Source organism: Chanodichthys erythropterus, chromosome 3, assembly GCF_024489055.1.
Source record: "Chanodichthys erythropterus isolate Z2021 chromosome 3, ASM2448905v1, whole genome shotgun sequence".
Classification (NCBI taxonomy): Eukaryota; Metazoa; Chordata; class Actinopteri; order Cypriniformes; family Xenocyprididae; genus Chanodichthys; species Chanodichthys erythropterus.
In genome coordinates, this window is record NC_090223.1 from 35,864,290 (window position 1) to 35,879,731 (window position 15,442).

At 36.7% G+C, this 15,442-nt stretch overlaps 1 protein-coding gene across 1 annotated transcript; it reads right to left on the reverse strand.

The window, feature by feature from the left end:
- Window positions 1-490: 490 nt before the first annotated feature.
- gfap (glial fibrillary acidic protein) lies at window positions 491-9,611 on the reverse strand. The gene is made up of 9 exons (XM_067374639.1): window positions 9,115-9,611; window positions 5,378-5,438; window positions 5,195-5,290; window positions 4,757-4,918; window positions 3,811-3,936; window positions 3,468-3,688; window positions 3,343-3,386; window positions 3,162-3,247; window positions 491-1,678 (listed from the first exon to the last, which is right to left on the reverse strand). The coding sequence occupies exons 1-9, from the start codon at window positions 9,609-9,611 to the stop codon at window positions 1,637-1,639; spliced, it is 1,335 nt and encodes a 444-aa protein (XP_067230740.1). The 3' UTR covers window positions 491-1,636.
- Window positions 9,612-15,442: the final 5,831 nt, after the last annotated feature.

Genomic DNA, 15,442 nt, shown 5'->3' on the forward strand with positions numbered 1-15,442 from the left:
TAGATGCTGTTACGTACTTTTAGGTGAGATATTTCACTTTGTAAACCTGTGAGAAGATTTCAGGTTGAGAATGTTCTTTGATTTTAAATTTCATTACACCTCCTCTTTCTGGGGAAGGATCATTATCTTGATATCCAGGACATCAAAATCTTAAATAAGAGCAAACCTAGTTCTGCAGCAACTTAGCTGTTGCCTGTCAGCATACCCTGACAAAGACGTGTAATCCCCTCTAACCAAGCGTGGAATCCACTCTGTCAGTGACCCTGTCAAACACACCTGTCACTCAAGCCTTCTGCCCCCTTGACATGTTCACATGTGACAGATCACTGTCACTTCCTATTTCGTTCACTTCTAAGTCATTATTAAACAATCAGAATGCATCAGCTGCAATGACAATGCTGTTTTTCTTCTATATGCTTATAAACAGAACAGACATCACAAATATTTTTTACATTTTTTTTATTATTATTACTATTAATGTTAGCCACCACAATACAATGACGTCCAATTCAGTATGCAAGAATAGTGAAAGTTAGTCCTCTTCATTTGAAAACATAGTTCAGTGTTACTTGGCAGTATTATCTCACAGTAAAGGTGCGATCAAACTGCAAAATTTTGCATGCAAAAAAAGGTCCATTATCAATAAATGTTACACAGAAGTCAAACCGAGCAGCTTTTTGTTGGTCAGAGCAGCTAATTCACAAACATGAACATAATCTGCATGGGATGCTTTTTCACCCTCATACGAAACTCACGATCACGTGTATTCCTGTTGGAATGACTGGATTTTGCCTGCAAAATTTTACAGAGTAATGGTAAATATGGCTGCATCTTAAAACAACAGAAAAGGCATCAGTAGCAAAATTCCATTAATTCACCTGTTCGTATGATGAGTAACACTATGTCAGATGTTTATAATGAGTTCAGTAAGATTTTTTGTTGTTGTTGTTGTTGATTAAAATGTACAATTAATATGTTTTCTATAGATCAATCAAGCCAACAAGCCATTTTTTCCTGGGTTCAAGATGAGAGATGAGTTAGCTACTGTGCAAAAACATTGTGCATACACAGTGAAGGAGGAAAAATGTTCATAGCACCGCTGACACAATCCATCATCCATTTAAAACTCTCACAAAGATCTTGCTGTTATAGTTTCCTTCTGCCTTACTTTAACACTGACCATTCAGATTCAAAAACTACCGGTTCCAAACCTGCTCTTCTTCATTCTTACAGACTACAATACATTTCAGAATTAAATCTCTACAGTTTGTGCTTGACAAAAAAACTACAATCCCCATGTACTCGCTCTGACCACTAGAAACGTTTTGTTCTACTTTCTACTTTCATCTTTTCAACCATGACTTTTTATGGCACAATCGGCGATAAACTATTCTACTGTCATGCTAATATTCTTTGCCACAACAGAGACAGATACTGTAAAGAGAGAAGCCCAGGAAGAGACAGAGATCAAAACATAGTTGCGTATCGCTTATTGTTGCTAATGTAATTGAATATAGTTCCTAGGAACTATATACACTAGGAGAAAATAAGCAGGAAAGTTGACAAGAAATCATATTTGATCGCAGCATTAGTGAAGGAGCTCTTCAGTTGCAGCCGATCCAGTATCTGGGACCGATTACGGCAGATCCTTCCTCTCCGTAGTGGACTCTTTAATGATCTGTGAAAGAGAGATTGCACAGGTTAGTTTTAGTTGGGAAATTATTATTATTATTTTTTTTGCATTTACATACAGAATATTAATGAATTTGATTTAAAAATTAGTTACACTTTACAATAAGATTCCATTTGTTAACTGTGTTTGTTAAAGGATTAGTCCACTTTTAAATAAACTTTTCCTGATAATTTACTCACCCCCATGTCATCCAAGATGTTCGTCTTTCTTTCGTCAGTCTAAAAGAAATGAAGGTTTTTGATGAAATCATTCTAGGATTTTTCTCCTTATAGTGGACTTCAATGGCCTCCAGACAGTTGAAGGTCAAAATTACAGTTTCAGTGCAGCTTCAAAGGGCTTTAAACGATACCAGATGAGGAATAAGGGTCTTATCTAATGAAACAATTGGTCATTTTCGAAAAAAAAAAAAAATATACAAATTTATATATTTTATAAACACAAAATATCGCCTTGAATGTACTTCCCGTTTCCGCATTCTTCAAAACACTTACGCTGTATGTCCTACACCTTCCTTATTCTACTTACAGAACGAACGCGGCACCAGTTTCCTTTTTTTCCGTAAGTAGAATAGGAAAGGTGTAGGACATACAGCGTAAGCTTTTTGAAGAATGCGGAAAGCGGGAAGTACGTTCAAGACAATATTTTGTGTTTTAAAAAGCATAAACGGTTGTATTTTTTAGATAAGACACTTATTCCTTGTCTGGGATCGTTGAAAGCCCTTTGAAGCTGCACTGAAACTGTAATTTTGACCTTCAACCATTTGGAGTCCATTGAAATCCACTATAAGGAGAACAATCCTGGAATGTTTTCATCAAATCCTTAATTTCTTTTCGACTGAAGAAAGACTAAAGAACATCTTGGATGACATGGGGGTGAGTAAATTATCAGGAAAATTTTAATTTGAAAGTGAACTAATCCTTTAACATGAACTAACAATTAAAAATACTTCTAAAGCATTTAGTAATTTTACATAATGTCAATTTCAACATTTTCAACAATTTCAAAAGTTGTATTTGTTAATATTATTTAATGGACTTTATTGTCCATTGGAGCTAATGTTAGCAAAGATTAATGAATACTGTAACAAATGTATTGTTCATTAACAGGGACCTTATTGTGTTACCAAAAATGTAAATTTTTAACATAAATATTGCATGTAATGCAATGATGTAATGTAATACATTTACTTTTGGGCTATGACCCTCAGTCAGGCTGGATTTTTGGCCTTTCATTGTAAAAAGTTTGGGGACCTCTGCTCTAATACAATGTATGAAAGAACAAATGAACGAATCAATAAATGAATCAATAAATGAACAAAAGAATAAATGATTTTATTCTGTTGTGAGAGAGTTTGTTGGAAAAGAAAATGTTGCCATCTGCTGATGATCACACAGAAGTGCATTCATGTGAGGTGGATGTCAAAAACTTTAAATGGGTATTTTTGTAAAGGATGATGAACAGCGTTTACCTCCCCGTCACGAGTCTCAACAGTTCGTACAACTATACTCCTCTTCACATGTGCCTCAGGAGTCAGCCTAGTATCCATGCTGGTGTCTAGCAAAACACACACACACACATACACACATGATTAAATAAGAGACATTTAAATCAAGCTGTAATCAACAACTGGATGATGAATTACTACTCACCTCTAAACTGTAAGTTGGTGAAGTTCTGCACCGGAACAGTGATTCTAGAAGAAGTGCGAGAATATTAACTGAATCATATCTGAATTTAGTCAGTGTGGTTCATGCTGTTTCTCTTCTTTCCTCACCTGCTTTCCTCTCCTTCGAGTAGCTTCCTGTAGGTGGCAATTTCAATGTCCAGGGCTAGTTTTACATTGAGCAGGTCCTGGTACTCCTGCAAGTGTCTGGCCATCTCTTCCTTCAGCATCTGGATCTCATCCTCCAGACGAGCCACAGTGTCCTGGTAACCGGCCGTCTCTATGGCGAAACGTTCCTCCAGCTCTCGCAGCTGACGCTCCAGGGACTCGTTCTTAAAGACAGTGTGAGATTTGAGAGGATTTTATCCATTATTTCTCTGCAGTCAAGTACTGTGGTCTACAGTGAAATTATTGTTGTTCTTAAGTTTGGTGACAGGTGAAGTGAAATACTTACAGACCCACGAAGAGATTCCAGGTCACAGGTCAGGCCCTGAATCTGCCGACGATACTCATTGGCCTCCTGCTTAGCTTGCCTCAGAGCCTCTCCGTTCCGATTGGCTGCATCAGTCAGATCAGCAAACTAATAAAATACATAATACATTTTTTAAGTATCATGACAACTCTCTGAAGATTGTTAGCATGGTAACGGATATGACAATGTTAATGTATTTGATCCTGGCGGAATAGTACAGGAACTTGCTACTGCCAATACATACGCTGATACGCTGCTGCGAGTAAGACACAGTGCTGCTGCACAAATAGCAAATCTATACAGGTGGAGCTGGGGAAGGTGGAGGGTTTTAGAGGAACTCTGAAGCGCGATGCAAACTGCTATAGTGAATGTAAATGTACGAGCAACAAGCTCATTGGCTGCAGATGTGACATTGACCAGTCAGCTTGTGCCAAGTAGTTAATGCTGTAATTATCATCAGCTTGCATTAAGACCCATCAGCCTGCGCCATCTAGAGTTTAATGACAGAACTTTGTGTATGTATATATATATATATATATACATATATATGTGTGTGTGTGTGTGTGTGTGTGTGTGTGTGTGTGTGTGTGTGTGTGTGTGTGTGTGTGTGTGTGTGTATTGTCAAGAGCAGGGGCTTTGTACTATAACACATTTTGGTGTAGAAACAATTTTCATTCAGAAATTGCTAGTAAATTTCAAAATTAATTACAAAGAAATAACAAGTAAAACATTCAATTGAACATGAAATTTTGAAGAAAGATGGAAAGAGTATTTTCTTGTAAAACGCACTCTAATAATCTGTTTTATTCAAAAAAAAATTTCGATATAAAATTTTTATATAGTGAAGGGTCATTTTGTAATATAATTTGTATTGTGTGTATATTTCTAAATTATTATATTATACTCCATGTGTGTTTGTTCATGTAACCTTTGAGCGATACCACTCCTCAGTCTCCTGCATATTGGAGGTGGCCATGGCCTCAAACTGAGCTCTGATCTCCTTGAGGGCGGTGGTTAAGTCTGGCTTAGACACATCCAGATCCACATGAACCTGTTGGGCCATCAGCTGCTCCTGCAGCTCCCTCATCTCCTACACAGAGGAATAAAAAGAGTAGAAAGAGTTTCCAGGTGAATATAATGGTTTGGTACAACACAGTGTCAGATCAAATCTGATCTTTACTGTTCATACTGTGATTTTGCAAACAAAGAAATTGTGAAACTGTTTGTTAGGTCAACGTCATCAAAATCCAATATAGCTAGCCAGATTAAATCAGCAGATTGGAGACAGATATCCCAGTTGAAGTAAAATCAAAGAGACAACTGGGGTGAACTGAACAGATGGAGGTAATGAGGAGAGATAACACACCTCTTCATGGACCTTCTTCAGGAAATTGATCTCATCCTGCAGAGCATCAATCTTCCTCTCCAGCTGTACGCGGTTCAGAGCCGCTTCATCCACTTCCTGGAATCAAAAGTGAAATGCATGACAGCAATGCTAACTCTTTCATCATGATATGTATGAATGAGATGGGAATGGAGTGGTCCTTACTTGTCTGAAGGTGTTAAGGTTATTTTCTGCATCTTGCCGTAGGGCAGTTTCATCTTGAAGTCTGGAAGACAGTTACCATTACTAAAGTGAACTTTCTCTCAACTTAAAAAGGATCCAAAGATCAACAAATGACTATAACCACATATTCAAGATTTGTGACCAAAATAACCCCCAGAGACCCAAGCATTGATACTGATGGAGTATTTTTTTTAATATTTTCCCTCCTTTCCAACTTTTTCTTTTTTATTTCTATTTAGAAAGGTTGGGTTCTAGTTATAAAAATCATGTTGTTTATTCACTTTCTAAAACTTTCACTTAAGAAGCATTCACAGCAAGCCATAGGAGGCTGAAATTTGGATATATTTATCTCACAGTGCCAATGACTCGCTTATCAAGGCAGTCACTTGTCACCACCTACTAACATAACGATAACCTGCAGAAAGACTTTAGAATAACACTTTAGAATAATGGTCATTAGTTAACATTATTAACTACATAGTTAACATGAACTAATAACGAACTGCACTTATAAAGCATTTATTTGTCTTTGTTAATGTTAATTTCAACATTTACTAATGCATTTTTAAAATCTTGTTAACATTAGTTAATGCACCGTGAACTAACATGAACAAACCATGAACAGCTGTATTTTTATTAACGTTAACAAAAATGAACAAATACAGTAACAAATGAACTGCTCATGGTTAGTTCATGTTAGTTAATATATTAACTAATGTTAACTAATGACCATTAGTCTAAAGTGTTACCAATATTCCTACATGAAAACTGACAGTCTGTCTGGAATGGTGCAGACATGGACAAGCGGAATGATACAAACAGTGAAAAGTTATAAAATATATGAAAAATATAAAATATATTAAACTTTATATGTATACATAGTTACATAGTTACAGAAAATGTACATTTCAAATAAATGTTAATATTTATTTGTTTAAAAAATTACAATAAATTTCAGAAAATCTGCTGAAAATTCAGCTTTAATTACATTTTAAAATATATTCGAATAGAAAATAGTTAGTTGTATTTTGATCAAATAAATGCAGTCTTGCTAAGCTTTTTTTTTTTTTTTTTTTTACTTATTCAAAACAAACACACACACACACACACACACACACACACACACACACACACACACACACACACACACTTTTGAATGGTAGTGTATATATAGGACATGTCTAATGATTACAGCCCTGACTAAAAGAATCCCATAACAACAAAATATATGCTTTGTTATCTGAGATGCATGATCCATCCCTCAAACTGTATCCTAAATAGCTATTTATGATGAATCAGTCATGACAGCTGTAATGAAAGGCTCCCAGTGGAGGTGACCTATCATGGTGTGCTGAGACCTGCAGGAGGGGGCAGGACAGGGTTCAATGGATCACTCATGCATCATTAACTGCTCACACACACACTGCAACAACTGCTCTTTCCCACGGGGTGGAGTACATGCACACCCTTTCATATACTTGCTACACCTGACACAAGCAGTCCAATATACAAAAATGCAAACTATTCCAAATAAATAGTGTCTAGTCTGACCATAAAAATAAATACATAAAAAAATAATCTATTTTATAAGATTCCTATAAATGTTTTCACTTTTTTTAAGATTAATATCTTGAATAAAATTTGCTCTCTGGATTATCTGCTATGGGAAACACACCAGTCACCGTTGATTCCAGTGAGTTGAAAGTTGAGGGTTTGAAATTTGGTTTAAAAAATGTGGTTCTGCTCTCTCATACCTAACAACAGGACATCTGCACTGGGTGCGTTCAGCCTTTGTGGAAGCTGTTCTGAGGTATTGTGCCCCTCCCTGCCCCCATAGCACTCAGTGTATCAGGCTTTGAAAAGAGAGGCAGTGTGGGATTGAATGGGAGCAAGAAATGGAGAGCCTCTCATTGAAAACAGACTTTGGATGCTATTAATAACTAGTAACATTGTAGTTTTGGCAGTGTGGTGATGTGGAAAAATGCTTAAGGTGCTGCTGTTGTTAAATCTTAAGAGATTCTCTACACGCAAGACAGCTGTTCTTAAGGGCAGGTTAATAGATGGCGTTTCTTTGACATGGCTATTGAACTTTTTTGTGACATTGTTCTCCTGTTGCTCTTAGCGTTCTTCTTGGTATGTCCTGGAATGCGTGATACCTCCACCCCAGCCAGACACATCTACTCGTACACAAGTACACTCTTTTTAGGGTGTATTTTACTTTGACAAGTTGGTTAGAGTGATTTTAACTTTGTAATGTCAGTTGTTTTCATCAAGACATCAGTAAATCAAAGTACAAAGTGACCTGATAAAAGAGCTGAATTATTGTATCACTTAAAAGTGTCTGTCAGTAGCATAAATGTGAAGGTAATGTCAATAGAAGACAACTGCCATAATCAGAAGTTACCTTGAAGATGAAAGTTTGTAAATTAAAGTTTTAAAATGTAAAAAAAAAATAATTCCTTCAATTTTATATTAATTCACAATCTCGCTCTGTATGTTCGTCTTTCACAGATTAAAAAAACTTCTTTTATAAATATATATTTTATATATCTGCACATGGGGGTGAGTAAATTATCAGGAAATTTTCATTTGAAAGTGGACTAATCCTTTAATAAATAAATTAAATTCTTAAAATTGTTAAAATCTGGTGTTTTTAACATGATATAAGACAAATTTTTAAGTCAACTCCATTGCTGAATATTTTATGTTTGAAAGTGCAGTGGAAAAAGACAGTCTCAAACCCACGGTTTGAAATCGCTGGTGTTTCTGACGTACCAAACTACCTTGTAACCAATCACGTCAACGTGTCAGCGGGCTTTAGCATATCATTAATTGACAAGAGTCTCAAAAGAAGGTTATCCCGGTATATTTTTCTGTTGATATGAAAAATCCTGACTTTAAGGTGTTCAAAGCGTTTCTAAGGATACTGATTGTTAGAAGGCAGCTGTCTGACTCACAAACGTAAACATGGTTTGTGTAATATTTGCAACACATTTTTAGCTGTTTGATAATCAAGCAAAAGTCTAATCGTATTAATTACAGTTATGTGTCCGACATTGTAAAAAGCGATACCATTGTTCAGCGTAAGTTGACCGAGTGGATCTCGTCTGAGCTTGTGCAAGTGAGTGGAGGTGGGGCTAATTATCATATTCATAGATCATTGTATATTTAATGAGGCAAGGGTGTAGAGCTACATTCAAGCTATTCTAAGACATTAAGAATTTTTTTCAAGGAAAAAAACGTTTGTAATTTTGATGATAAAAGATGAGTTTTAAAAGAAAATTATTGACTACAGGGGGACTTTAAATAATAAATGTTAAATTGCTTATTAATAAATGTCCACATTTTGATTATTACTGTTGTTTCTAGTAATTATGTGTCTGATTTTTAATTTCAAATGATTGAATTTCAAATGATTGAAAATCAAATGATTTTTAATCAATAGCTGAGTTAAATAAAACTACCCAGCAGGTTGGGTCAAACATTTAACAACCCACTGAGTTTGTCTTTATTTTTTATGGGTTGTTTTTAACCCATATATGTATGTATGTGTGTGGGTGTGTTTGATTCTTACTGTTGATTCATACAATTAGTTAGATTTTTCCTCTCATAATCATTACTATTATTATTATTACTATTATTGGAAAGTTGCATTCAAAATCCACTTTGCTTAAAAGTCTGGGAGAGTATTTTAATGGGCATTACACATCTGTCCTTACCTCTGTTTAAGAGTGGCAAGGTCTGAGGCCAGGTTGTCTCTTTCTATCTCCATTCTGGCCTTCCCAGCGTTGAGGCCATCCACCTGTCTGCGGAGCTCCCTCAGCTCCTCCTGGTAGATGTCCCCCAGACGGCTGGGCTCCTTCCCCCTCAGCTGGTTCAGCTCTGCCACCAGCATCTTGTTCTGCTGCTCCAGGAAGCGCACTTTCTCGATGTAGCTGGCGAAGCGGTCGTTCAGCCCCATCATCTCCACCTTCTCGTTGGTGCGCGTCTCCCGGTACTGGGCCTTCAGCAGGGAGTCCGCAGAGAAGTCCAGCCGCTCCCCGCCCAGGGACAAGCGTGAGGTGGACAGGGTGGCTGGGCTGGAGGTGAGGTGGCGTGGGCTGCTGTGGAGGGACAGGCGGCCCGTGCTGAGGCGGCTGCTGATCCCCACGGACGGGGAGCCGCCCGGTGTCCCGAAACGCTTTCGGTAGGATGAGAAAGCACGCTGGGATTCCATTGCAGAGGAAAATGAGATCGGGTGTGGGTGAACTTTGGGTTTTTATAGAGAAGGCGGGGGAGAGAGAGGGGGTCCAACGGGGAGGGCAAAGGCCAGGGGGTGTGTATGTGAGCCCGGAATTGTTTGTGCTTGTCCACCCAGTCTCCTGACTGCCTCTTTTCACTCTACTCTGTCTGTGTCTCTGGTGTGGGGTGCACCGTGTGTGGGGAGGGGACACAGTCAGTCAGAGAAAATCCTATTCATGCCACTGCTGGAACACAGACACACAGAGACAGACTCTAATGGCACTGATATTTGACTATCACTTCAATTCTACCTCACCCCATGATAAAATGCTGCTTTGTAACTCTTTTGAGTTAATTTGGAGTTCCTTCTTGGTCAGAGTTTTTTCTGCCGTTCCAAGAGGGATTTTAATGATGTCACACAACACTGGGGTGATTACGTAATTCTTCATTATAAAAAGAGTCCAACACACTCTTTTGTGCTGACTTGGAACATCACACACACACACACACACACACACACACACACACACACACACACACACACACACACACACACACACACACACACACACACACACACACACACACACACACACACACACACACAGACACACACACTTCTCAGCACCACTGATTCATATCTGTTTACCAGAAAAAGTATACAACTCACACTAGAAAGGCCGTTTTACCCAGCAATGAACATTATGTGAATATTTTTTTCACCCTCATGTTGTTCTTGTATGACCTTTTTCTTTTATGGAACATGAAAGAAGATATTTTGAAAAATTCCTGAGCTGCTCTCGGCCATGCAAGGAAAGTAAACGGAAACTGCCAAAACCACTGTTGTTATTGTTAAACAAAAATCCTTTTGGTAAATGGAAATAAAGCTGAAATAAATTAAAATATAGATTATTAGATAGATTATATAATAGAATATTAGATAAAAACTTGCTTCCTTGGCAACTAACTGAAATAAATATGTTTTGAAGTACTAAACTTGAAGTACAAAAATTACAAATCTTCATACAATAACAGTGATAACTCAAAGAAATCTGACGCAATATGTAAAGTACTTGACTAATGTTTAAATAAAATTTAGCTTCACTTTAGAAAAAAAATATGGTGCTATATAGCACTAAAAGTGGTTCTTTGGTTTATAATCATAGGGGAACCACTTTAAGTGCTGTATAGCACCAAATCTTGGTGGTTCTACAGCGGTTCTTCACCGGTCCTTTGGGATGACTGAAGTACTAAATAGCACCACTACCATATACAGTACCTGTGACGCCCATGTATGGTTCTTCAGAAGTTTTCAGTGGTTCTTTGGGGTGGTTAAGGTGCTATATTGCAAAGAACCTGTTAAGCCCTTTTAAAGGTTCTTTACGAGCCAAAGAACTGTTTTGCAAGACTGTTTGAAGAAATAAAATTATAAAAAGATATGGCACCTCTTATAGGTTCTTCATAGCACCATTTGACAAAGGTGCTGTAGAGCACCTTTAAAGATATGGTGCTACATAGCACCAAAAGTGGTTCCCCTATGATTCAAGTATATATATACAGTCGTGCTCAAAATTATTCATACCCTTGGTAAATATGACCAAAGAAGGCTGTGAAAATAAATCGGCATCGTTAATACTTTAGATCTTTTATTTTAAAAATCTACAAAAATCTAACATTCATTGGAGAATAATAATTTTAAATGGGAGGAAAATCTCACTATGAGAGAAATGTTTTTCTCTAATACACACTGCTCACAATTAATCATACACTTTTATTCAATTATTTTTGCAACCTCCTTTTGCCAAGATAAAGGCTCTGAGTCTTCTTGCCTTCTTGCCCTTTTAATGCCTGATGAGTTTGGAGAACACCTGACAAGAGATCAGAGATCATTCCTTCATACAGAATCTCTCCAGATTCCAGCTCCATGTTGGTGGTGCTTCTCTTCAGTTCACTCCACTCATTTTCTATAGGGTTCAGGTCAGGGGACTGGGATGGCCATGGCAGAAGCTTGGTTTTGTGCCCAGTGACCCATTTTTGATTTTGTTTTGGATCATTGTCCTGATGGAAGATCCAACCACAGCCCATTATAAGACTTCTAACAGGGACAGTCAGGTTTTGATTTTTTATCTGTGGGTATTTGATAGAATCCTTGATGCCATGTATCTGAACAAGATGTCCAGGACCTCCAGCAGAAAAATAGGCCCACAACATTAAACCAACACAAAAATGGGTCACTGAGCATAAAATGAAGCTTCTGCCATGGCCATCCCAGTTCCCTGACCTGAACCCTAAAGAAAATGAGTGGAGTGAACTGAAGAGAAGAAGCACCAACATGGAGCTGGAATCTGAAGGATCTGGAGAGATTCTGTATGGAGGAATGGTCTCTGATCTCTTGTCAGGTGTTCTCCAAAATCATCAGGCTTTATAGGAGAAGACTCGGAGCTGTTATCTTGGCAAAAGGAGGTTGCAAAAAGAACTGAATAAAAGTGTATGATTAATTGTGAGCAGTGTGTATTAGAGAAAAACATTTCTCTCATAATGAGATTTTCCCCCCATTTCAAATTATTATTCTCCAATGAAAGGTTGGATTTTTGTAGATTTTTTAAATAAAAGATCAAAAGTATTAACGATGCAGATTTATTTTCTCAGCCTTCTGTGATCATATTTAACAAGAGTATGAATAATTTTGAGCACGACTATATAAATATGAATGTAGCCTTATTGTAAATTAATGTATGTAAAAAATATAGAACAAAAATGGTTTGGCTTATGCCCTCATGAAGTGTTACAGTGGCAGAGAGACACTGGGGCACTAGACTCACAGCCAGACAGAAAACAACACATCCACCAAAACAGATTTCTAGGGGATGAGCTCATCAGCAGCCAACACTGATGACCTGCAGACTGCAGGACTGTTATTGGTGGACGGTCAGGCCTAGTGAGTGTTGAGTATGTGTGGATTAGGAAGGTAATGTTTCTGTACTCTAACAACACAAAGAAAAGTGGAGTAAGATGTGTCAGTGGGGAAATTGTGTGTCCCCTTAATCTAAGGAACTGTGCACATTTTTTGTCATGTGACCATGTAGAAATCACCTGTTATATCTAACAGTCTGTGATGTGAAACGGAGTATGCTGTTTTTTGTACACTACGAAATATTTTAAAATATTTTCGAAAGAAGTCTCTTCTGGCCACCAAGGCTGCCTTTATTTGATCAAACATTTATATTGTGAAAAATGATTACATTTTAAAATAACCGTTTTCTACTTTAATATATTTGAAAATGTAGTTTATTACCGTGATATCAAAGCTGCATTTTCAGCATCATTACTTCAGTCATCAGTGTCACATGATCCTTCAGAAATTATTCTAATATGATGATTTGATTAAACATTTCTTATTATTATCAATGTTGAAAACAGTTCTGATTATTATTATTATCATTATGAAAACAGAATTTTTAGATGAATAGGAATATAAGGTAAAATATTAATTTCTTCAAACCTGTTTACCTGGAAAAACTTGAATTCATCAACACCAACTTGAAAGCTTACATTTTTCACAGATTATTTTCTGCTGCTAGCTAAGGTTAATACTGTAAGAACATTATAATATTGAATGTTAAATAATGTAGATGCCAAGTTTTTGTCAACTAGGTTAAAATTAGAGTTCAATTCAATTTTAGATATTTGAATTGAAGTGACTTTTGCTAATAGCAGATGTTCAGTTATCACTGCGGTTGGATTGAAAGCATTTCCTCCTCAAACTTCAGAAGAAATTCCAAACAAAATTCACATTTTCTAATGGTTTAAATGGCGTGCATTTCTGCAGGGTTTAACACACATCAACTTTGTAATTCTGCACAAGGAAAATACATACAGTATGTGGCACAAAGCCACCTCATCTGACAGACGTGGTTCAGAGCCAACTCAGTGACAGGTCCCTTTATTAAAACCAACAGTTTTCAGGTCTATTGCATTTTCATGAAAAACAAAAAACAAAACAAAAAACAACACTTTCTTGTGTCTCTCTATTGTTGTGGCAGTAAAAAGTTGCATATGGCAACTATTTAATTATTTTAGGTGACTTTTTAAAGTGTTTCTCATTATTTATTTATTTTTCAGATATCAATTAAAAACAAGTTTATTGCAATTTCTAGCCAATAGCAATATTTTAGCCCCAAGACCCCTAATAATCCTGTACTGCAGCATACCTATCATGCCGTACTCTCAGCAAAACCGGTTTCAATTTAGAAAGCAGACTATATAATTGAACACACACTTGCAGTTTACCAGATACACTGACACCACGTATATTTTTGCTTCAAAAGGAGTTTGCTAAAGCTGAAACCATGAAGGCTCTGGTTTGCGTTCTTGTTCTGATGCTCGTGTTCAGCACTACTGGTGAGTTTATCATCTATAACTGCTGAATAACAGATACTGAATAGGTCTATCTGAGATTTATCACTCTACTGGTGATTGGATTAGAATTCAGTATTATGAAGTAAGACTTGTCTGAAATGATTGTGCTTAACATAGTGTAATTATACTGAAATAGTTAGGAAACCAATATTAATTATGTATATCTTGCTTGTTTCTGGTCTTTATACATACAGTTCCACAGTAGCTCATGATCTGTTTGTCGTCATGTTTCTTTCATTCTGTGTGCAGTGCACTCCCTGCAGTGCTTCAACTGTGTGGGTGACAACTGCAAGGTCATAACCGAATGCCCTCCATCTACCAAGTTCTGCAGGACCGAGGTCAATGGTACGTGCATAGACATGTCTTTCTCACCCTGTCACCTTTGCACTGCTAGGCAAAACTACAGCTCTGTGCCTCTGTAAAATAAGGGAGGTTTGTTAAAGGGTTAGTTCACCCAAAAATCGTCATTTACTCCCTCTAAAGTTGTTCCAAACCTGTATGAGTTTCTTTGTTTTGCTGAACACAAAGGAAGATAATTGGAAGAATGTTTGTAACCAAGCAGATCTCGCCCCCATTGGCTTCCATAGTATTTTTTTTCCTACTATGGTAGTAAATGGGGGGTGAAACCTGCGTGGTTACAAACATTCTTCCGAATATCTTCCTTAAATACAGGTTTGGAACATACAGGCTTGGAACAACTGTAAATGATGACATTTTCATTTTTGGGTGAACTATCCCTTTAAGATGCAGATATAGAGGTAGATTGTACACTGTAAAAAATTAATGTGATTTTAACGGTAAAATATTCTAAATCTAAATGCTATGGGAAAAAAAAAAAAAAAAATTGTAAATAGGTTAACAGTAAGTTCCTGTATTATATACAGGGAAAAACTAAAAACTAACCAGACATTCATGCAATTTTCACAGTAAAATGCTGTAAATTTTTATAAGTAAAAAAGACTTAATGTGTAGTTTACAGTTAAAATCTGTAAACTGATGTTCCCACAATTCCCTGTGTGACACTCCACATTTGAAAGTATTTTGTTTAAAAAAATAGTTTCTTAATGGTTTTTGTTATCAGTTATGTACATTAGGGTTTTTGGTTACATATTTTGTTGTTTAATGAATGTTTATTGCATTATGTAAGTGTTGTGGGTTAACATGATGGTGTTTTGCGTTTGCGTGATTGACTCTGTGCAGCTTCTTTATAATAGTAAATACTTCAGCTCGTGGAAAAGCTATTTGTGTTGAACTCTGATTCTTCATGTGGCTTTCTCTCTAACCATCGCATTATTATGGTGGTTGTCAGTATATGTTAAAGGTACAAAACAGTTTTTAGTTGTAGTGTGCATTGTTGAATTTAATGGTTTACATTTCACATTTTCTTAAATTACAGTTTTATATTGT

What these genes read in the sequence shown, in the direction of transcription:
- gfap (XM_067374639.1), bottom strand. Translation starts at nt 9,611, where the DNA reads ATGGAATCCCAGCGTGCTTTCTCATCCTACCGAAAGCGTTTCGGGACA. An exon ending in TGAAGAAGGTCCATGAAGAG is followed by an intron (nt 4,919 to 5,194) that starts GTGTGTTATCTC and finishes TCCTCTGTGTAG; the next exon opens with GAGATGAGGGAGCTGCAGGA. An exon ending in CTCGAAGGAGAGGAAAGCAG is followed by an intron (nt 3,387 to 3,467) that starts GTGAGGAAAGAA and finishes CACTTCTTCTAG; the next exon opens with AATCACTGTTCCGGTGCAGA.